Source organism: Chiloscyllium plagiosum, unplaced genomic scaffold (genome assembly GCF_037043375.1).
Source record: "Chiloscyllium plagiosum isolate Xiang-an unplaced genomic scaffold, Cpla_swu_hap1 HiC_scaffold_1, whole genome shotgun sequence".
NCBI lineage: Eukaryota > Metazoa > Chordata > Chondrichthyes > Orectolobiformes > Hemiscylliidae > Chiloscyllium > Chiloscyllium plagiosum.
Window position 1 is genome coordinate 180,498,783 of NW_028270139.1, and position 24,003 is coordinate 180,522,785.

The window sequence follows — 24,003 nt, forward strand, 5'->3', positions numbered from 1 at the left end:
CTCAGACACTGACCCCAGACACTGAACCCAGACACTGACCTCAGACACTGACCCCAGACACTGATCCCTGACACTGACCCGGACACTAACCCAGGACACTGACCCGGACACTAACCCGGACCCTAACCCAGACACTGACCCCAGATACTGACCCAGACACTGACCCCAGACATTGGCCCAGGACACTGACCCAGAACACTGCCCCAGGCACTGACCCCAGACACTACCCCAGGCACTGACCCCAGACACTACCCCCAGACACTGATCCAGACACTGACCCAGACACTGACCACAGACACTGACCCGGACACTGACCCCAGACACTGACCCCAGACACTGACGCGGACACTGACCCCAGACACTGACCCTGGACATTGACCCAGGACACTGACCCCAGACACTGACCACAGACACTGACCCGGACCCTGACCCAGACACTGACCCCAGATACTGACCCCAGACATTGACCCAGGACACTGACCCAGGACATTGACCCGGACCCTGACCCAGACACTGACCCAGACCCTGACCCCAGATACTGACCCAGACACTGACCACAGACACTGACCCCAGACACTGACCCCAGACACTGACGCGGACACTGACCCCAGACACTACCCCCAGACACTGACCCAGACACTGACCCCGGACACTGATCTGGTCACTGACCCCTGATACTGACTCAGACACTGACCCCAGACACTGACCCGTGACACTGACCCGGACACTGACCCCCGACACTGAACCCAGACACTGACCTCAGACACTGACCCCAGACACTGAACCCAGACACTGACCTCAGACACTGACCCCAGACACTGATCCCTGACACTGACCCGGACACTAACCCAGGACACTGACCCGGACACTAACCCGGACCCTAACCCAGACACTGACCCCAGATACTGACCCAGACACTGACCCCAGACATTGGCCCAGGACACTGACCCAGAACACTGCCCCAGGCACTGACCCCAGACACTACCCCCAGACACTGATCCAGACACTGACCCAGACACTGACCACAGACACTGACCCGGACACTGACCCCAGACACTGACCTAGACACTGACCCCAGACATTGACCCAGGACACTGACCCGGACCCTGACCCCAGGCACTGTCCCCAGACCCTGACCCCAGATACTGACCCCAGACACTGACCCCAAACACTGACCCCAAACACTGACCTGGACACTGACCCCAGACACTGACCCCAGACACTGACTACAGACACTGACCCGGACAGTGACCCAGACACTGACCCAGACACTGACCCAGACACTGACCCAGGCATTGACCCGGACACTGACCCCGACACTGACCCCAGACACTGACCCCAGACACTGACCCGGACAGTGACCCAGACACTGACCCAGACACTGACCCAGACACTGAACCCAGACACTGACCCCAGACACTGACCCGGACACTGACCCAGGCACTGACCACAGACACTCACCCAGACACTGACCCCGGACACTGATCTGATCACTGACCCCTGACACTGACTCAGACACTGACCCCTGACACTGACCCGGACACTGACCCCCGACACTGAACCCAGACACTGACCTCAGACACTGACCCCAGACATTGACCCGTGACACTGACCCGTGACACTGACCCGTGACACTGACCCGGACACTGACCCGGACACTGACCCCAGACACTGACCTCAGACACTGACCCCAGACACTGACCCGGACACTGACCCAGGCACTGACCCAGACACTGACCTCAGACACTGACCCCAGACACTGACCCGGACACTGACCCAGACACTGACCACAGACACTGACCCAGACACTGACCCCTGACACTGACCCGGACACTGACCCAGACACTGACGCCAGACACTGTCCACAGACACTGACCCCAAACACAGACCACAGACACTGACCCCAGACACTGACCCAGACACTGACCCGGACACTGACCCCAGACACTGACCCCAGACATGGACCCGGACACTGACCCCAGACACTGATCCCAGACACTGACCCCAGACACTGACCCGGACCCTGACCCAGACACTGACCCCAGATACTGACCCCAGACATTGACCCAGGACACTGACCCAGGACACTGACCCGGACCCTGACCCAGACACTGACCCAGACCCTGACCCCAGATACTGACCCAGACACTGACCACAGACACTGACCCCAGACACTGACCCCAGACACTGACGCGGACACTGACCCCAGACACTATCCCCAGACACTGACCTGGACACTGACCCCGGACACTGATCTGGTCACTGACCCCTGATACTGACTCAGACACTGACCCCAGACACTGACCCGTGACACTGACCCGGACACTGACCCCCGACACTGAACCCAGACACTGACCTCAGACACTGACCCCAGACACTGAACCCAGACACTGACCTCAGACACTGACCCCAGACACTGATCCCTGACACTGACCCGGACACTAACCCAGGACACTGACCCGGACACTAACCCGGACCCTAACCCAGACACTGACCCCAGATACTGACCCAGACACTGACCCCAGACATTGGCCCAGGACACTGACCCAGAACACTGCCCCAGGCACTGACCCCAGACACTACCCCAGGCACTGACCCCAGACACTACCCCCAGACACTGATCCAGACACTGACCCAGACACTGACCACAGACACTGACCCGGACACTGACCCCAGACACTGACCCCAGACACTGACCCTGGACATTGACCCAGGACACTGACCCCAGACACTGACCCCAGACACTGACCCGGACACTGACCACAGACACTGACACCAGACACTGACCCGGACACTGACCCAGACACTGACGCCAGACACTGTCCACAGACACTGACCCCAAACACAGACCACAGACACTGACCCCAGACACTGACCCAGACACTGACCCGGACACTGACCCCAGACACTGACCCCAGACATGGACCCGGACACTGACCCCAGACACTGATCCCAGACACTGACCCCAGACACTGACCCGGACCCTGACCCAGACACTGACCCCAGATACTGACCCCAGACATTGACCCAGGACACTGACCCAGGACACTGACCCGGACCCTGACCCAGACACTGACCCAGACCCTGACCCCAGATACTGACCCAGACACTGACCACAGACACTGACCCCAGACACTGACCCCAGACACTACCCCCAGACACTGACCCAGACACTGACCCCGGACACTGATCTGGTCACTGACCCCTGATACTGACTCAGACACTGACCCCAGACACTGACCCGTGACACTGACCCGGACACTGACCCCCGACACTGAACCCAGACACTGACCTCAGACACTGACCCCAGACACTGAACCCAGACACTGACCTCAGACACTGACCCCAGACACTGATCCCTGACACTGACCCGGACACTAACCCAGGACACTGACCCGGACACTAACCCGGACCCTAACCCAGACACTGACCCCAGATACTGACCCAGACACTGACCCCAGACATTGGCCCAGGACACTGACCCAGAACACTGCCCCAGGCACTGACCCCAGACACTACCCCCAGACACTGATCCAGACACTGACCCAGACACTGACCACAGACACTGACCCGGACACTGACCCCAGACACTGACCTAGACACTGACCCCAGACATTGACCCAGGACACTGACCCGGACCCTGACCCCAGGCACTGTCCCCAGGCACTGTCCCCAGGCACTGTCCCCAGACCCTGACCCCAGACACTGACCCGGACACTGACCCCAGACACTGACCCCAGACACTGACTACAGACACTGACCCGGACAGTGACCCAGACACTGACCCAGACACTGACCCAGACACTGACCCAGGCATTGACCCGGACACTGACCCCGACACTGACCCCAGACACTGACCCCAGACACTGACTACAGACACTGACCCGGACAGTGACCCAGACACTGACCCAGACACTGACCCAGACACTGAACCCAGACACTGACCCCAGACACTGACCCAGGCACTGACCACAGACACTCACCCAGACACTGACCCCGGACACTGATCTGATCACTGACCCCTGACACTGACCCCAGACACTGACCCCTGACACTGACCCGGACACTGACCCCCGACACTGAACCCAGACACTGACCTCAGACACTGACCCCAGACATTGACCCGTGACACTGACCCGTGACACTGACCCGTGACACTGACCCGGACACTGACCCGGACACTGACCCCAGACACTGACCTCAGACACTGACCCCAGACACTGACCCGGACACTGACCCAGGCACTGACCCAGACACTGACCTCAGACACTGACCCCAGACACTGACCCGGACACTGACCCAGACACTGACCACAGACACTGACCCAGACACTGACCCCTGACACTGACCCGGACACTGACCCCGGACACTGACCCCAGACACTGACCCCAGACACTGACCACAGACACTGACCTGGACACTGACCTGGACACTGACCTGGACACTGACCCCAGACACTGACCCCAGACACGGACCCGGACACTGACCCCAGACCCTGACCCCAGATACTGACCCCAGACACTGACCCCAAACACTGACCCCAAACACTGACCTGGACACTGACCTGGACACTGACCCCAGACACTGACCCCAGACACTGACCCGGGCACTGACCCAGACACTGACCCCAGACACTGACCCCAGACACTGACCCGGACACTGACCCGGACACTGACCCCAAACACTGACCTGGACACTGACCCCAGACACTGACTCCAGACACTGACCCGGACACTGACCCCAGACCCTGACCCCAGATACTGACCCCAGACACTGACCTGGACACTGACCCCAGACACTGACCCCAGACACTGACCCGGGCACTGACCCAGACACTGACCCCAGACACTGACCCCAGACACTGACCCGGACACTGACCCAGACACTGACCCGGACACTGACCCCAGACACTGACCCGGACACTGACCCGGACACTGACCCGGACACTGACCCTGACACTGACCCGGACACTGACCCGGACACTGACCCGGACACTGACCCAGACACTGACCCGGACACTGACCCCAGACACTGACCCGGACACTGACCCCAGACACTGACCCAGACACTGACCCGGACACTAACCCGGACCCTAACCCAGACACTGACCCCAGATACTGACCCAGACACTGACCCCAGACACTGATCCAGACACTGACCCCAGACATTGACCCAGGACACTGACCCGGACCCTGACCCCAGGCACTGTCCCCAGGCACTGTCCCCAGACCCTGACCCCAGATACTGACCCCAGACACTGACCCAAAACACTGACCCCAAACACTGACCTGGACACTGACCCCAGACACTGACCCCAGACACTGACTACAGACACTGACCCGGACAGTGACCCAGACACTGACCCAGACACTGACCCAGACACTGACCCAGGCATTGACCCGGACACTGACCCCGACACTGACCCCAGACACTGACCCCAGACACTGACTACAGACACTGACCCGGACAGTGACCCAGACACTGACCCAGACACTGACCCAGACACTGAACCCAGACACTGACCCCAGACACTGACCCCAGACACTGACCCGGACACTGACCCAGGCACTGACCACAGACACTCACCCAGACACTGACCCCGGACACTGATCTGATCACTGACCCCTGACACTGACTCAGACACTGACCCCAGACACTGACCCCGGACACTGACCCCCGACACTGAACCCAGACACTGACCTCAGACACTGACCCCAGACATTGACCCGTGACACTGACCCGTGACACTGACCCGTGACACTGACCCGGACACTGACCCGGACACTGACCCCAGACACTGACCTCAGACACTGACCCCAGACACTGACCCGGACACTGACCCAGACACTGACCTCAGACACTGACCCCAGACACTGACCCGGACACTGACCCAGACACTGATCACAGACACTGACCCAGACACTGACCCCTGACACGGACCCGGACACTGACCCCAGACACTGACCCCAGACACTGACCACAGACACTGACCTGGACACTGACCTGGACACTGACCTGGACACTGACCCCAGACACTGACCCCAGACACTGACCCGGACACTGACCCCAGACCCTGACCCCAGATACTGACCCCAGACACTGACCCCAAACACTGACCCCAAACACTGACCTGGACACTGACCTGGACACTGACCCCAGACACTGACCCCAGACACTGACCCGGGCACTGACCCAGACACTGACCCCAGACACTGACCCCAGACACTGACCCGGACACTGACCCCAAACACTGACCTGGACACTGACCCCAGACACTGACCCCAGACACTGACCCGGACACTGACCCCAGACCCTGACCCCAGATACTGACCCCAGACACTGACCTGGACACTGACCTGGACACTGACCTGGACACTGACCCCAGACACTGACCCCAGACACTGACCCGGACACTGACCCAGACACTGACCCCAGACACTGACCCCAGACACTGACCCCGGACACTGATCTGATCACTGACCCCTGACACTGACTCAGACACTGACCCCAGACACTGACCCCGGACACTGACCCCCGACACTGAACCCAGACACTGACCTCAGACACTGACCCCAGACATTGACCCGTGACACTGACCCGTGACACTGACCCGTGACACTGACCCGGACACTGACCCGGACACTGACCCCAGACACTGACCTCAGACACTGACCCCAGACACTGACCCGGACACTGACCCAGACACTGACCTCAGACACTGACCCCAGACACTGACCCGGACACTGACCCAGACACTGATCACAGACACTGACCCAGACACTGACCCCTGACACTGACCCGGACACTGACCCCAGACACTGACCCCAGACACTGACCACAGACACTGACCTGGACACTGACCTGGACACTGACCTGGACACTGACCCCAGACACTGACCCCAGACACTGACCCGGACACTGACCCCAGACCCTGACCCCAGATACTGACCCCAGACACTGACCCCAAACACTGACCCCAAACACTGACCTGGACACTGACCTGGACACTGACCCCAGACACTGACCCCAGACACTGACCCGGGCACTGACCCAGACACTGACCCCAGACACTGACCCCAGACACTGACCCGGACACTGACCCCAAACACTGACCTGGACACTGACCCCAGACACTGACCCCAGACACTGACCCGGACACTGACCCCAGACCCTGACCCCAGATACTGACCCCAGACACTGACCTGGACACTGACCTGGACACTGACCTGGACACTGACCCCAGACACTGACCCGGACACTGACCCGGACACTGACCCAGACACTGACCCCAGACACTGACCCCAGACACTGACCCGGACACTGACCCAGACACTGACCCGGACACTGACCCCAGACACTGACCCCAGACACTGACCCGGACACTGACCCAGACACTGACCCCAGACACTGACCCGGACACTGACCCGGACACTGACCCGGACACTGACCCAGATACTGACCCGGACACTGACCCGGACACTGACCCGGACACTGACTCGGACACTGACCCAGACCCTGACCCCAGATACTGACCCGGACACTGACCCGGACACTGACCCAGACCCTGACCCCAGATACTGACCCGGACACTGACCCCAGACACTGACCCCAGACACTGACCCGGACACTGACCCGGACACTGACCCAGACACTGACCCCAGACACTGACCCGGACACTGACCCAGACACTGACCCAGACACTGACCCCGGACACTGACCCGGACACTGACCCAGACACTGACCCAGACACTGACCCGGACACTGACCCGGACACTGACCCGGACACTGACCTGGACACTGACACGGACACTGACCCAGACACTGATCACAGACACTGACCCAGACACTGACCCCTGACACTGACCCGGACACTGACCCCAGACACTGACCCCAGACACTGACCCCAGACACTGACCCGGACACTGACCCGGACACTGACCCAGACACTGACCCCAGACACTGACCCGGACACTGACCCAGACACTGACCCAGACACTGACCCCGGACACTGACCCGGACACTGACCCAGACACTGACCCAGACACTGACCCGGACACTGACCCGGACACTGACCCCTGACACTGACCCGGACACTGACCCCAGACACTGACCCCAGACACTGACCACAGACACTGACCTGGACACTGACCTGGACACTGACCCCAGACACTGACCCCAGACACTGACCCGGACACTGACCCGGACACTGACCCGGACACTGACCCCAGACACTGACCCGGACACTGACCCGGACACTGACCCCAGACACTGACCCGGACACTGACCCCAGACACTGACCCAGACACTGACCCGGACACTGACTGTGGGGTGGGATGGTTTGCAGTGTCTGGTGTCTCTCCTGGTGATCCTCGTGCCAAGATGTTATTGTGTCTGTGTCCACTCTGTGAGCAGTGATGACTCCCTCCTCCAGAGTTACCATATTGGGAATGGTGTGGTCCTCCCTGGGCTCGTCCGGCTCCCCATGTTGGGATTCTAACAAAGGTGTGGATGCCCCCTGATGGACTGAGTGGTGAATGAGGGGAGGGCTGGGGGGGGTTTGCTGCGATAGACCTAGAGAAGCCGTCCATAACGCAGACCTGGAGAGAAACCAAACTGGGGCCTTCCAGGGAATGTTCTGCAGGCTGTCCCCTCCCTCTCTGCTTCCACACTCAGCACCATTCCCGAGAGTGGGATAGCGCAGTGTCCCTGGGATAAGGAGTTTGCTGTGTGTAAGTGACGGCTGCTTCCTCCCCCAGGCTCGGGCTCCATCCTGTTGGACGATGTTCACTGCTCTGGGTTCGAACCGTCTCTCACCCAGTGTCAGACTGAAGGCTGGAACATTCACAACTGTCAGCACTCCGAGGATGCAGGCGTTCGCTGTGACCCACGTCAGTGCGGGGGGGGGGAGGGGGTGCTTGTGGGGGGGGGTCTGTGGGGGGGGGGGGCTGTGTGTGGGGGGGTCAGTGTGGGGGGGGCTGTGTGGGGAGGGCTGTGTCGGGGGGTCTGCGTGGGGGGGGCTGTGTGGGGGGCTGTGTGGGGAGGCGGTGTGTGTGGGGGTCTGTGCGGGGGGGCTGTGTGGGGGGGGCTGTGTGGGGGGCTGTGTGCGGGGGGTCTGTGTGGGGGGCTGTGTGTGGGGGGGTCTGTGTGTGTGGGGGGTCTGTGTGGGGGGCTGTGCGGGGGGGCTGTGTGTGGGGGTCTGTGCGGGGGGGCCTGTGTGGGAGAGTCTGTGTGGGGGTGTCTGTGTCGGTGTGTGGGTGTGTGTGTGTGTGGGTGTGTGTGTGTGAGTGAATGTGTGTGAGTGTGTGTGTGTGAGTGTGTGTGTGAGTGAAAGAGTGTGTGTGAGTGTGTGTGTGTGAGTGACTGTGTGTGAGTGTGTGTGAGTGAGTGAGTGAGTGTGTGTGTTTGTGAGTGTGTGTGTATGTGAGTGTGTGTGAGTGAAAGAGTGTGTGTGTGTGTGTGTGAGTGACTGTGTGTGAGTGAGTGTGAGTGTGTGTGAGTGAGTGTGTGTGATGAGTGTGTGTGACTGTGAGTGTGCGTGTGTGTTTGAGTGAGTTAGTGTGTTTTTGTGTGTGTATGATGAGTGAGTGTGTGTGTGTGAGTTGTGAGTGTGAGAGTGTGTGTGTGCGTGAGCGTGTGTGAGTGAGTGTGTATGAGTGTGAGTGTGTGTGTGAATGTGCATGTGAGTTTGCGTGTGTGTGTATGTTTGTGTTAGTGTGTTTGTGTGTGTGTATGATGAGTGTGTGTGAGTGCGTGTGTGAGTTGTGAGTGTGAGAGTGTGAGTGTGTGTGAGCATATGTGAGTGAATGTGTGTGTGAGTGAGTGTTTGTGTGAGAGTGTGTGTGTGAGAGTGTGTGTGAATGTGTGTGAGTGTGAGTGTGTGAGTTAGTGTGTGTGTGAATGTGTGTGTGTGTTTGAGTAAGTGTGTGTGAGTGAGTGTTTGTGTGAGTGTGTGTGAGTGAGTGTGTTTGTGTATGAGTGAGTGTGTGTCAGTGAGTGTGTGAGAGTGAGGGAGAGTGTGTGTGTGTGAGTGAGTGATTGTGTGTGTGAGTGTGTAAGTGTGAGTGAGAGTGTGTGTGTGAGTGTGTGTGCATGTGAGTGTGTGTGCGTGTGTTTGAATGTGTGTGAGAGTGTGTGTGAGTGATTGTGTGTGAGTGTGAGAGTGAGTGTGTGTGAGTGATTGCATGTGTGTGAGAGTGAGTGTGTGTGTGAGTGTGTGTGTGTCAGTGAGTTTGTGAGTGTGTGTGTGAGTGAATGTGTGTGTGTGTGAGTGAGTGCGAGAGTGAGTGTGAGTGAGTGTGATTGAGTGCGTGTGCGTTTGTGTGAGTGAGTGTGTTTGTGTGTGTGAGTGTGTGAGTGTGTGTGAGAGTGTGTGTGAGAGTGTGTGTGTGAGTGAGTGTGTGTGTGTGTGAGTATGTGCGAATGTGTGTGAGTGAGTGTGTATGAGTGAGTGTGTATGTGTGAGTGTGTGTGTGAGGGTGTGTGAGTGAGTGTCAGTGTGGGTGGGTTGTGTGAGTGTGTGTGAGAGTGTGAGTGTGAGTGTGTGTGAGAGTGAGAGTGTGGGTGTGTGTGAGTGTGTGAGTGAGTGTGTGAATGAGTGTGTGTGTGTGCATGTAAGAGTGTGTGTGAGTTGTGAGTGTAAGAGTGTGTATGTGAGTGAGTGTGTGTGTAAGTGAGTGTGTGTGGGTGAGAGTGTGTGTCTGAAAGAGTGTGTATGAGTGTGCGTGTGAGTGAGTGTGAGTGTGTGTATGTGTGTGAGTGTGTGAGAGTGCGTGTGTGAGTTGTGACTGTGAGTGTGTGTGTGAGTGAGTGTGTGTGAGTGTGTGTTTGTGAGAGTCTCGGTGCGTGTGTGTGTGTGAGTATGTGTGAGTGTGAGTGAGTATGTGTGTGAGTGTGTGCGTGTGAGTGTGTGTGAGTATGTGTGAGCGTGTGAGTGTGAGAATGTGTGAGTGTGTGTGAGTGTGTGTGTATGTGTGTGTGAGTATGTGTGAGTGTGTTTGTATGTGTGAGTACAAGTGTGAGTGTGTGTGAGTGCGTGTGTGTATGTGTGAGTGTGCGAGTGTGTGTGTGCGAGCGAGTGTGTGTGTGTTTGTGTGTGAGTGTGTGTGTGTGAGTGTGTGTTTGAGTGTGTGCGTTTGTGTGTGTGTGTGAGTATGAGTGTGTGTGTGAGTGTGTGAGTGCGTGTGTGTGTGTGAGTGTGTGAGTGTGTGTGTCTCTGTGGGTGTGTGAGTATGTGTGAGTGTGTGTGTATGTGAGTCTGTGTGTATGTGAGTCTGTGTGTGAGTTTGTGAGTGAGTGTGTGTGTGAGTGTGTGTGAGTGTGTGTGAGTGTGTTTGTGTGAGTGTGTGTGTTTGAGTGTGTGTGAGTGTGTGTGAGTATGTGTGTGTGTGTGAGTGTGTGTGAGTGCATGTGTGTATGTGTGAGTGTGTGTGTGTGGGTATGTATGTGAGTATGTGTGAATGTGAGTGTGTGGGAGTGTGTGTGTCTGTGTGGGTGTGTGAGTTTGTGTGAGGGCGTGAGTGTGCGTGTGTGTTTGTGTGAGTGTGTGTGTGAGTGTGTTTGTATGAGAGTGTGTGTGAGTGTGTGTGGGTGCGGATGTGTGTGTGTGTGAATGAGTGTGTGTGTGTGAGTTTGTGAGTGTGTGTGAGTGTGAGTGTCTGTGAGTGTCTGTGTGAGTGTGTGTGAGTATGTGCGTGTGAGTGAGTGTGTGTGAGTGAGTGTGTGTGTGTTTGTGAGTGAGTGTGAGTGTGTGTGAGTGAGTGTGAGTGTGAATGTGCGTGTGTGTTTGTGTGAGTTAGTGTGTTTTTGTGTGTGTATGATGAGTGAGTGTGTGTGAGTGCGTGTGTGTGAGTTGTGAGTGTGAGAGTGTGTGTGTGCGTGAGCGTGTGTGAGTGAGTGTGTATGTGTGTGTGTGTGTGAATGTGCATGTGAGTTTGCGTGTGTGTGTATGTTTGTGTGAGTTAGTGTGTTTGTGTGTGTGTATGATGAGTGAGTGTGTGAGTGCATGTGTGTGAGTTGTGAGTGTGTGAGTATGTGTGTGTGAGCATGTGTGTGAGCGTGTGTGTGTGAGTGTGTTTGTGTGAGAGAGTGTGCGTGAGAGTGTGTGTGAATGTGTGTGAGAGTTTGTGTGAGTGTGAGTGTGTGAGTTAGTGTGTGTGTGAATGTGTGAGTGTGTGTTTGAGTAAGTGTGTGTGAGTGAGTGTTTGTGAAGAGTGTGTGTGAGTCAGTGTGTTTGTGTATGAGTGAGTGTGTGTCAGTGAGTGTGTGAGAGTGAGGGAGAGTGTGTGTGTGTGAGTGTGTGTGTGAGTGAGTGATTGTGTGTGTGAGTGTGTGAGTGAGAGTGTGTGTGTGTGTGTGCGTTTGTGAATGTGTGAGTGTGTGTTTGAATGTGTGTGAGTGAGTGTGTGTGAGTGAGTGATTGTGTATGAGTGTGTGTGAGTGATTGCGTGTGTGTGTGTGAGAGTGAGTGTGTGTGTGAGTGAGTGTGTGTGTGTCAGTGAGTTTGTGAGTGTGTGTGTGAGTGAGTGTGTGTGTATGTGAGTGAGTGTGTGAGAGTGAGTGTGAGTGAATGTGTTTGAGTGTGAGTTTGTGTGAGTGAGTGTGTGTGTGAGTGTGTTTGTGTGAGTGAGTGTGTGAGTGTGTGTGTGAGAGTGTGTGTGTGAGTGAGTGTGTTTGTGTGTGTGAGTATGTGTGAGTGAGTGTGTGTATGTGTGAGTATGTGCGAATGTGTGTGAGTGAGTGTGTATGAGTGAGTGTGTATGTGTGAGTGTGTGTGTGTGAGGGTGTGTGAGTGAGTGTCAATGTGGGTGGGTTGTGTGAGTGTGTGTGAGAGTGTGTGTGAATGTGTGTGTGAGTTTGTGTGAGTGTGAGTGTGTGAGTTAGTGTGTGTGTGAATGTGTCAGTGTGTATTTGAGTAAGTGTGTGTGAGTGAGTGTTTGTGTGAGTGTGTGTGAGTGAGTGTGTTTGTGTATGAGTGAGTGTGTGTCAGTGAGTGTGTGAGAGTGAGTGTGAGTGTGTGAGCGTGTGTGAGTGAGTGTGTGAGTGTGTGAGTGTGTGTGTCTCTGTGGGTGTGTGAGTATGTGTGAGTGTGTGTGTATGTGAGTCTGTGTGTGAGTTTGTGAGTGAGTGTGTGTGTGAGTGTGTGTGAGTATGTGTGAGTGTGTTTGTGTGAGTGTGTGTGTTTGAGTGTGTGTGAGTGTGTGTGAGTACGTGTGTGTGTGTGAGTGCATGTGTGTATGTGTGAGTGTGTGTGTGTGGGTATGTATGTGAGTATGTGTGAATGTGAGTGTGTGGGAGTGTGTGTGTCTGTGTGGGTGTGTGAGTTTGTGTGAGGGCGTGAGTGTGCGTGTGTGTTTGTGTGAGTGAGTGTGTGAGTGTGTTTGTATGAGAGTGTGTGTGAGTGTGTGTGGGTGCGGATGTGTGTGTGTGTGAATGAGTGTGTGTGTGTGAGTTTGTGAGTGTGTGTGAGTGTGAGTGTCTGTGAGTGTCTGTGTGAGTGTGTGTGAGTATGTGCGTGTGAGTGAGTGTGTGTGAGTGAGTGTGTGTGTGTGTTTGTGAGTGAGTGTGAGTGTGTGTGAGTGAGTGTGAGTGTGAATGTGCGTGTGTGTTTGTGTGAGTTAGTGTGTTTTTGTGTGTGTATGATGAGTGAGTGTGTGTGAGTGCGTGTGTGTGAGTTGTGAGTGTGAGAGTGTGTGTGTGCGTGAGCGTGTGTGAGTGAGTGTGTATGTGTGTGTGTGTGTGAATGTGCATGTGAGTTTGCGTGTGTGTGTATGTTTGTGTGAGTTAGTGTGTTTGTGTGTGTGTATGATGAGTGAGTGTGTGAGTGCATGTGTGTGAGTTGTGAGTGTGTGAGTATGTGTGTGTGAGCATGTGTGTGAGCGTGTGTGTGTGTGTGTTTGTGTGAGAGAGTGTGCGTGAGAGTGTGTGTGAATGTGTGTGAGAGTTTGTGTGAGTGTGAGTGTGTGAGTTAGTGTGTGTGTGAATGTGTGAGTGTGTGTTTGAGTAAGTGTGTGTGAGTGAGTGTTTGTGAAGAGTGTGTGTGAGTCAGTGTGTTTGTGTATGAGTGAGTGTGTGTCAGTGAGTGTGTGAGAGTGAGGGAGAGTGTGTGTGTGTGAGTGTGTGTGTGAGTGAGTGATTGTGTGTGTGAGTGTGTGAGTGAGAGTGTGTGTGTGTGTGTGCGTTTGTGAATGTGTGAGTGTGTGTTTGAATGTGTGTGAGTGAGTGTGTGTGAGTGAGTGATTGTGTATGAGTGTGTGTGAGTGATTGCGTGTGTGTGTGTGAGAGTGAGTGTGTGTGTGAGTGAGTGTGTGTGTGTCAGTGAGTTTGTGAGTGTGTGTGTGAGTGAGTGTGTGTGTATGTGAGTGAGTGTGTGAGAGTGAGTGTGAGTGAATGTGTTTGAGTGTGAGTTTGTGTGAGTGAGTGTGTGTGTGAGTGTGTTTGTGTGAGTGAGTGTGTGAGTGTGTGTGTGAGAGTGTGTGTGTGAGTGAGTGTGTTTGTGTGTGTGAGTATGTGTGAGTGAGTGTGTGTATGTGTGAGTATGTGCGAATGTGTGTGAGTGAGTGTGTATGAGTGAGTGTGTATGTGTGAGTGTGTGTGTGTGAGGGTGTGTGAGTGAGTGTCAATGTGGGTGGGTTGTGTGAGTGTGTGTGAGAGTGTGTGTGAATGTGTGTGTGAGTTTGTGTGAGTGTGAGTGTGTGAGTTAGTGTGTGTGTGAATGTGTCAGTGTGTATTTGAGTAAGTGTGTGTGAGTGAGTGTTTGTGTGAGTGTGTGTGAGTGAGTGTGTTTGTGTATGAGTGAGTGTGTGTCAGTGAGTGTGTGAGAGTGAGTGTGAGTGTGTGAGCGTGTGTGAGTGAGTGTGTGAGTGTGTGAGTGTGTGTGTCTCTGTGGGTGTGTGAGTATGTGTGAGTGTGTGTGTATGTGAGTCTGTGTGTGAGTTTGTGAGTGAGTGTGTGTGTGAGTGTGTGTGAGTATGTGTGAGTGTGTTTGTGTGAGTGTGTGTGTTTGAGTGTGTGTGAGTGTGTGTGAGTACGTGTGTGTGTGTGAGTGCATGTGTGTATGTGTGAGTGTGTGTGTGTGGGTATGTATGTGAGTATGTGTGAATGTGAGTGTGTGGGAGTGTGTGTGTCTGTGTGGGTGTGTGAGTTTGTGTGAGGGCGTGAGTGTGCGTGTGTGTTTGTGTGAGTGTGTGTGTGAGTGTGTTTGTATGAGAGTGTGTGTGAGTGTGTGTGGGTGCGGATGTGTGTGTGTGTGAATGAGTGTGTGTGTGTGAGTTTGTGAGTGTGTGTGAGTGTGAGTGTCTGTGAGTGTCTGTGTGAGTGTGTGTGAGTATGTGCGTGTGAGTGAGTGTGTGTGAGTGAGTGTGTGTGTGTGTTTGTGAGTGAGTGTGAGTGTGTGTGAGTGAGTGTGAGTGTGAATGTGCGTGTGTGTTTGTGTGAGTTAGTGTGTTTTTGTGTGTGTATGATGAGTGAGTGTGTGTGAGTGCGTGTGTGTGAGTTGTGAGTGTGAGAGTGTGTGTGTGCGTGAGCGTGTGTGAGTGAGTGTGTATGTGTGTGTGTGTGTGAATGTGCATGTGAGTTTGCGTGTGTGTGTATGTTTGTGTGAGTTAGTGTGTTTGTGTGTGTGTATGATGAGTGAGTGTGTGAGTGCATGTGTGTGAGTTGTGAGTGTGTGAGTATGTGTGTGTGAGCATGTGTGTGAGCGTGTGTGTGTGTGTGTTTGTGTGAGAGAGTGTGCGTGAGAGTGTGTGTGAATGTGTGTGAGAGTTTGTGTGAGTGTGAGTGTGTGAGTTAGTGTGTGTGTGAATGTGTGAGTGTGTGTTTGAGTAAGTGTGTGTGAGTGAGTGTTTGTGAAGAGTGTGTGTGAGTCAGTGTGTTTGTGTATGAGTGAGTGTGTGTCAGTGAGTGTGTGAGAGTGAGGGAGAGTGTGTGTGTGTGAGTGTGTGTGTGAGTGAGTGATTGTGTGTGTGAGTGTGTGAGTGAGAGTGTGTGTGTGTGTGTGCGTTTGTGAATGTGTGAGTGTGTGTTTGAATGTGTGTGAGTGAGTGTGTGTGAGTGAGTGATTGTGTATGAGTGTGTGTGAGTGATTGCGTGTGTGTGTGTGAGAGTGAGTGTGTGTGTGAGTGAGTGTGTGTGTGTCAGTGAGTTTGTGAGTGTGTGTGTGAGTGAGTGTGTGTGTATGTGAGTGAGTGTGTGAGAGTGAGTGTGAGTGAATGTGTTTGAGTGTGAGTTTGTGTGAGTGAGTGTGTGTGTGAGTGTGTTTGTGTGAGTGAGTGTGTGAGTGTGTGTGTGAGAGTGTGTGTGTGAGTGAGTGTGTTTGTGTGTGTGAGAATGTGTGAGTGAGTGTGTGTATGTGTGAGTATGTGCGAATGTGTGTGAGTGAGTGTGTATGAGTGAGTGTGTATGTGTGAGTGTGTGTGTGTGAGGGTGTGTGAGTGAGTGTCAATGTGGGTGGGTTGTGTGAGTGTGTGTGAGAGTGTGTGTGAATGTGTGTGTGAGTTTGTGTGAGTGTGAGTGTGTGAGTTAGTGTGTGTGTGAATGTGTCAGTGTGTATTTGAGTAAGTGTGTGTGAGTGAGTGTTTGTGTGAGTGTGTGTGAGTGAGTGTGTTTGTGTATGAGTGAGTGTGTGTCAGTGAGTGTGTGAGAGTGAGGGAGAGTGTGTGTGTGTGAGCGTGTGTGAGTGAGTGTGTGAGTGTGTAAGTGTGAGTGAGAGTGTGTGTATGAGTGTGTGTGCGTGTGAGTGTGTGTGTTTGTGAGTGAGTGCGTGTGCGTGTGTTTGAATGTGTGTGAGTGTGTGTGAGTGAGTGATTGTGTATGAATGTGTGTGAGTGATTGCGTGTGTGTGTGAGAGAGTGAGTGTGTGTGTGAGTGAGTGTGTGTGTGTCAGTGAGTTTGTGTGTGTGTGAGTGAGTGTGTGTGTATGTGAGTGTGTGAGAGTGAGTGTGAGTGAGTGTGATTGAGTGTGAGTTTGTGTGAGTGAGTGTGTGTGTGAGTGTGTTTGTGTGTGAGAGTGTGTGTGAGTGAGTGTGTGTGTGTATGTGCGAATGTGTGTGAGTGAGTGTGTATGAGTGAGTGTGTATGTGTGAGTGTGTGTGAGGGTGTGTGAGTGAGTGTCAGTGTGGGTGGGTTGTGTGAGTGTGTGTGAGTGTGTGTGTGAATGGTGTGTGTGAGTGAGTGTGTGTGAGTGTGTGCATGTGAGAGTGTGTGTGAGTTGTGAGTGTAAGAGTGTGTATGTGAGTGAGTGTGTGTGTCAGTGAGTGTGTGTGGGTGAGTGTGTGTGTCTGAAAGAGTGTGTGTGAGTGTGCGTGTGCGTGTGAGTGAGTGTGAGTGTGTGTATGTGGATGTGTGTGTGTGAGAGTGCGTGTGTGAGTTGTGACTGTGAGGGTGTGTGTGTGAGTGAGTGTGTGTGAGTGTGTGTTTGTGAGAGTCTCGGTGCGTGTGTGTGTGTGAGTATGTGTGAGTGTGAGTGAGTTTGTGTGTGTGTGTGTGAGTATGTGTGAGCGTGTGTGTGTGTGTGAGTGTGAGTGTGTGTGTGAGTGTGTGTGTGTGTGTGTGTGTGCGTGAGTGTGTGTGTGCGTGTGTGTGTGTGTGTGTGTGTGTGTATGTGTGAGTATGTGTGAGTGTGTTTGTATGTGTGAGTGCGAGTGCAAGTGTGAGTGTGTGTGAGTGTATGTGTGTGAGTTTGTGTGTGTGTGAGTGAGTGTGAGTATGTGTGAGTGTGCATGTGTGTGTGTGAGAGAGTGTGTGTGTGAGAGTGTGTGTGTTTGTGTGAGTATGTGTGTGTGAGTATGTGTGTGTGTGTGAGTGTGTGTGAGTGTGTGTGTGTGTGTGTGTGTGTGAGAGTGTGTGTGTGAGTGTGTGAGTGTGTGTGTGTGTGTTTGTGTGTGAGTGTGTGTGAGTGCGTGTGTGTGAGTACGTGTGAGTACGTGTGAGTGTGAGTGTGTGTTTGAGTGTGTGCGTTTGTGTGTGTGTGTGAGTATGAGTGTGTGTGTGTGAGTGTGTGAGTGCGTGTGTGAGTGTGAGTGTTTGTGTGATTGTGTGTGTGTGAGTGTGTGTGTGTCTCTGTGGTTGTGTGAGTATGTGTGAGGGTGTGAGTATGCGTGTGTGTTTGTGTGAGTGTGTGTGAGTGTGTTTGTATGAGAGTGTGTGTGAGTGTGTGTGTGCGGATGTGTGTGAGCGTGAGAGTGCGTGTGTGCGTGAGCTTGTGTGAGTGAGTGTGTATGAGTGTGAGTGTGTGTGTGAATGTGCATGTGAGTTTGCGTGTGTGTGTATGTTTGTGTGAGTTAGTGTGTTTGTGTGTGTGTATGATGAGTGAGTGTGTGAGTGCATGTGTGTGAGTTGTGAGTGTGTGAGTGTGTGTGTGAGCATGTGTGTGAGCGTGTGTGTGTGAGTGTGTTTGTGTGAGAGAGTGTGCGTGAGAGTGTGTGTGAATGTGTGTGAGAGTTTGTGTGAGTGTGAGTGTGTGAGTTAGTGTGTGTGTGAATGTGTGAGTGTGTGTTTGAGTAAGTGTGTGTGAGTGGGTGTTTGTGTGAGTGTGTGTGAGTGAGTGTGTTTGTGTATGAGTGAGTGTGTGTGAGTGAGTGTGTGAGAGTGAGGGAGAGTGTGTGTGTGTGAGTGTGTGTGAGTGAGTGATTGTGTGTGTGAGTGTGTGAGTGAGAGTGTGTGTGTGAGTGTGTGTGCGTGTGAGTGTGTGTGTTTGTGAGTGAGTGTGTGTGCGTGTGTTTGAATGTGTGTGAGTGGTTGTGTATGAGTGTGTGTGATTGGTTGCGTGTGTGTGTGTGTAGAACATAGAACATAGAACAATACAGCACAGAACAGGCCCTTCGGCCCACGATGTTGTGCCGAACTTCTAACCTAGATTAAGTATCCATCCATGTACCTATCCAAATGCCGCTTAAAGGTCGCCAATGATTCCGACTCTACCACTCCCACGGGCAGCGCATTCCATGCCCCCACCACTCTCTGGGTAAAGAACCCACCCCTGACATCCCCCCATACCTTCCACCCTTCACCTTAAATTTATGTCCCCTTGTAACACTCTGTTGTACCCGGGGAAAAAGTTTCTGACTGTCTACTCTATCTATTCCTCTGATCATCTTATAAACCTCTATCAAGTCACCCCTCATCCTTCGCCGTTCCAACGAGAAAAGGCCGAGAACTCTCAACCTATCCTCGTACGACTTCCTCTCCATTCCAGGCAACATCCTGGTAAATCTTCTCTGCACCCTCTCCAAAGCTTCCACATCTTTCCTAAAGTGAGGCGACCAGAACTGCACACAGTACTCCAACTGTGGCCTTACCAAAGTCCTGTACAGTTGCAACATCACTTCACGACTCTTGAATTCAATCCCTCTGCTAATGAACGATAATACTCCATAGGCCTTCTTACAAACTCTATCCACCTGAGTGGCAACTTTCAAAGATCTATAAACATAGACCCCAAGATCCCTCTGTTCCTCCACCTGACTAAGAACCCTACCATTAACCCTGTATTCCGCATTCTTATTTGTTCTTCCAAAATGGACAACCTCACACGTGGCAGGGTTGAACTCCATCTGCCACTCCTCAGCCCAGCTCTGCATCATATCTAAGTCCCTCTGCAGCCGACAACAGCCCTCCTCACTATCCACAACTCCACCTATCTTCGTATCATCTGCAAATTTACTGACCCACCCTTCGACTCCCTCATCTAAGTCATTAATAAAAATTACAAACAGCAGAGGACCCAGAACTGATCCCTGCGGAACTCCACTTGTAACTGGGCTCCAGGCTGAATATTTACCATCTACCACCACTCTCTGCCTTCGACCGGTTAGCCAGTTTTCTATCCAATTGGCCAAATTTCCCTCTATCCCATGTCTCCTGACTTTCCGCATAAGCCTACCATGGGGAACCTTATCAAATGCCTTACTAAAATCCATGTATACTACATCCACTGCTCTACCCTCATCCACATGTTTGGTCACCTCCTCGAAGAATTCAATAAGACTTGTAAGGCAAGACCTACCCTTCACAAATCCGTGCTGGCTGTCCCTAATCAAGCAGTGTCTTTCCAGATACTCATAAATCCTATCCCTCAGTACCCTTTCCATTACTTTGCCTACCACAGAAGTAAGACTAACAGGCCTGTAATTCCCGGGGTTATCCCTATTCCCTTTTGTGAACAGGGGCACAACATTCGCTACTCTCCAGTCCCCTGGTACCACCCCTGTTGACAGTGAAGACGAAAAGATCATTGCCAACGGTACTGCAATTTCCTCTCTTGCTTCCCACATAATCCTAGGATATATCCCGTCAGGCCCGGGGGACTTGTCTATCCTCAAGTTGTTCAAAATGTCCAACACATCTTCCTTCCTAACAGGTATCTCTTCTAGCTTACCAGTCCATTTCACACTCTCCTCTTCTACAATACGGTCCCTCTCGTTCGTAAATACTGAAGAGAAGTACTTGTTCAAGACCTCTCCTATCTCTTCCGACTCAATACACAGTCTCCCACTACTGTCCTTGATCGGACCTACCCTCGTTCTCGTCATTCTCAGGTTTCTCACATACGCATAAAATGCCTTGGGGTTATCCTTGATCCTATCCGCCAACGATTTTTCATGCCCTCTCTTAGCTCTCCTAATCCCTTTCTTCAGGTCCCTTCTGGCTATCCTGTATCCCTCCACTGCTCTGTCTGAATCCTGTTTCCTCAACCTTATGTAAGCCTCCTTCTTCCTCTTTACCAGACATTCAACCTCTCTCGTCAACCAAGGCTCCCTCACACGACCATTTCTTTCCTGCCTGATAGGTACATACATATCATGGACACGTCGTATCTGCTCTTTGAAAAAGTTCCACATTTCCACCACATCCTTCCCTGACAGCCTATGCTCCCAACGTATGCTCCTCAAACGTATGCAGTGTGTGAGTGTGAGAGTGAGTGTGTGTGTGAGTGAGTGTGTGTGTGTCAGTGAGTTTGTGAGTGTGTGTGTGAGTGAGTGTGTGTGTATGTGAGTGAGTGTGTGAGAGTGAGTGTGAGTGAGTGTGATTGAGTGTGAGTTTGTGAGTGAGTGTGTGTGTGAGTGTGTTTGTGTGAGTGAGTGTGTGAGTGTGTGTGTGTGAGTGAGTGTGTTTGTGTGTGAGTATGTGTGAGTGAGTGTGTGTGTGTGTGAGTATGTGCGAATGTGTGTGAGTGAGTGTGTATGAGTGAGTGTGTATGTGTGAGTGTGTGTGTGAGTGTGAGTGAGTGTGTGTGTGTCAGTGAGTGTGTGTGTGAGTGAGTGTCAGTGTGGGTGGGTTGTGTGAGTGTGTATGAGAGTGTGTGTGAGAGTATGTGTGAATGTGTGTGTGAGTTTGTGTGAGTGTGAGTGTGTGAGTTAGTGTGTGTGTGAATGTGTCAGTGTGTGTTTGAGTAAGTGTGTGTGAGTGAGTGTTTGTGTGAGTGTGTGTGAGTGAGTGTGTTTGTGTATGAGTGAGTGTGTGTCAGTGAGTGTGTGAGAGTGAGGGAGAGTGTGTGTGTGTGAGAGTGTGTGTGTGAGTGAGTGATTGTGTGTGTGAGTGTGTAAGTGTGAGTGAGAGTGTGTGTATGTGTGTGCGTGTGAGTGTGTGTGTTTGTGAGTGAGTGTGTGTAAGTGAGTGATTGTGTATGAGTGTGTGTGAGTGATTGCGTGTGTGTGTGTGAGAGTGAGTGTGTGTGTGAGTGAGTGTGTGTGTGTCAGTGAGTTTGTGTGTGTGTGTGAGTGTGTGTGTATGTGAGTGAGTGTGTGAGAGTGAGTGTGAGTGAGTGCGATTGAGTGTGAGTTTGTGTGAGTGTGTGTGTGAGTGTGTTTGTGTGAGTGAGTGTGTGAGTGTGTGTGAGAGTGTGTGTGTGAGTGAGTATGTGTGAGTGAGTGTGTGTGTGTGAGTATGTGCGAATGTGTGTGAGTGAGTGTGTATGAGTGAGTGTGTATGTGTGAGTGTGTGTGTGTGAGGGTGTGTGAGTGAGAGTCAGTGTGGGTGGGTTGTGTGAGTGTGTGTGAGTGTGTGTGTGAATGAGTGTGTGTGAGTGAGTGTGTATGAGTGAGTGCATGTGAGAGTGTGTGTGAGTTGTGAGTGTAAGAATGTGTATGTGAGTGAGTGTGTGTGTGTGGGTGAGTGTGTGTGTCTGAAAGAGTGTGTGTGAGCGTGCGCGTGAGTGAGTGTGAGTGTGTGTATGTGAGTGTGTGAGAGTGCGTGTGTGAGTTGTGACTGTGATGTGTGTGTGTGAGTGAGTGTGTGTGAGTGTCTCGGTGCGTGTGTGTGTGTGTGAGTATGTGTGAGTGTGAGTGAGTATGTGTGTAAGTGTGTGTGAGTATGTGTGAGCGTGTGTGTGAGTCTGAGTGTGTGTGTGAGTGTGTGTGAGTGTGTGTGTGCGTGAGTGTGTGTGTGTGTATGTGTGAGTATGTGTGAGTGTGTTTGTATGTGTGAGTGCGAGTGCAAGTGTGAGTGAGTGTGTGTGTGTGAGAGTGTGTGTGTGTGTGAGTGAGTATGTGTGAGTGTGTGTGTGAGAGTGTGTGTGTGAGTGTGAGAGTGTGTGCGTTTGTGTGTGTGTATGTGTGTGTGCGTGTGTGTGAGTGTGTGTGTGTGTGAGAGTGTGTGTATGGGTGTGTGTGTGAGTGTGTCTGTGTGTGTGAGTATGTGTGAGTGTGTGAGTGTGTGTGTGTGAGTGTGTGTGAGTGCGTGTGTGTGAGTACGTGTGAGTGTGTGGGTGTGAGTGTGTGTTTGAGTGTGTGTGTTTGTGTGTGTGTGTGAGTATGAGTGTGTGTGTGAGTGTGTGAGTGCGTGTGTATGTGTGAGTGTGTGTGTGGGTGTGTGTGAGTGTGAGTGTTTGTGTGATTGTGTGTGTGTCTCTGTGGTTGTGTGAGTATGTGTGAGGGTGTGAGTATGTGTGTGTGTTTGTGTGAGTGTGTGTGTGAGTGTGTTTGTATGAGAGTGTGTGTGAGTGTGTGTCTGTGTGTGAGTGAGTGTGAGTGTGTGTGAGTGAGTGTGTGTGAGTATGTGTGTGAGTGTGTGTGATTATGTGTGTGTGTGTGAGTGTGAGAGTGTGTGTATGGATGTGTGTGTGAGTGTGTATGTGGGTGTGTGAGTGTGTGTGAGGGTGTGTGTCTGTGAGGGTGTGTGTGAGTGTGTGTGTCTGTGTGGGTGTGGGTGAGTATGTGTGAGTCTGTGTGTGTGTGAGAGTCTGTGTGTGTTTGAGTGTGTGTGTGTGAGTGTGAGTGTGTGTGAGCGTGTGAGTGTTTGTGTGAATGTGTTTGTGTGAGTGTGTGTGCGAGTGTGTTTGTGTTTGAGTGGGTGTATGAGTGTGTGTGAGCATGTGAGTGTGAGTGTATTTGAGTATGTGTGAGTGTGTGAGTGTGTGTGTGTGTGTGAGTGTGAGTGAGTGTGTGTGAGTATGAGTGTATGTGAGTGTGTGAGTGTGTGTGTGTGAGCGTGTGAGTGTGTGTGTGTGAGTGTGTGTGATTATGTGTGAGTGAGTGTGAGTGTGAGAGTTTGTGGATGGATGTGTGTGTGAGTGTGTCTGTGTGTGTGTGAGTGTGTGTTGGTGTTTGTGTGAGTGTGTATGTGGGTGTGTGAGTGTGTGTGAGTGTGTGTGTCTGTGAGGGTGTGTGTGTGAGTGTGTGTCTGTTTGGGTGTGGGTGAGTATGTGTGAGTCTGTGAGTGTGTGTGAGAGTCTGTGTGTGTTTGAGAGTGTGTGTGAGTGTGTGAGTGATTGTGTCTGTGAGTGTGTGTGAGTAAGTGTGAGTATGTGTGAGTGTGTTTGTGTGAATGTGTGAGTGTGAGTATGTGTGTGTGTGAGTGTGTGAGTGTGTGTGAGTGTGTGTGTGTGAGTTTGAGAGTGTGTGTGAGTGTGAGTGTGAGTGTGTGTGAGTGTGTGTGTATGTGTGAGTGTGTGTGTATGTGTGAGTGCGTGAGTGCATGTGTGTGTGTGAGTGTGTGAGTGAGTGAGTGAGTGTGTGTGTTTGAGTGGGTGTATGAGTGTGTGTGAGCATGTGAGTGTATGTGAGTATGTGT

General features: G+C 52.6%; 1 protein-coding gene across 1 annotated transcript in view; it reads left to right on the forward strand.

Annotated features, from left to right (window-relative positions):
• LOC122547924 (galectin-3-binding protein-like) overlaps window positions 1–24,003 on the forward strand; it is a 542,293-nt gene that overhangs the window by 440,396 nt on the left and 77,894 nt on the right. Inside the window, exon 3 of the mRNA XM_087986331.1 lies at window positions 8,757–8,888. Within this exon, the coding sequence (XP_087842457.1) occupies window positions 8,757–8,888 (132 nt within the window). The remainder of the gene's footprint in view (window positions 1–8,756; window positions 8,889–24,003) is intronic.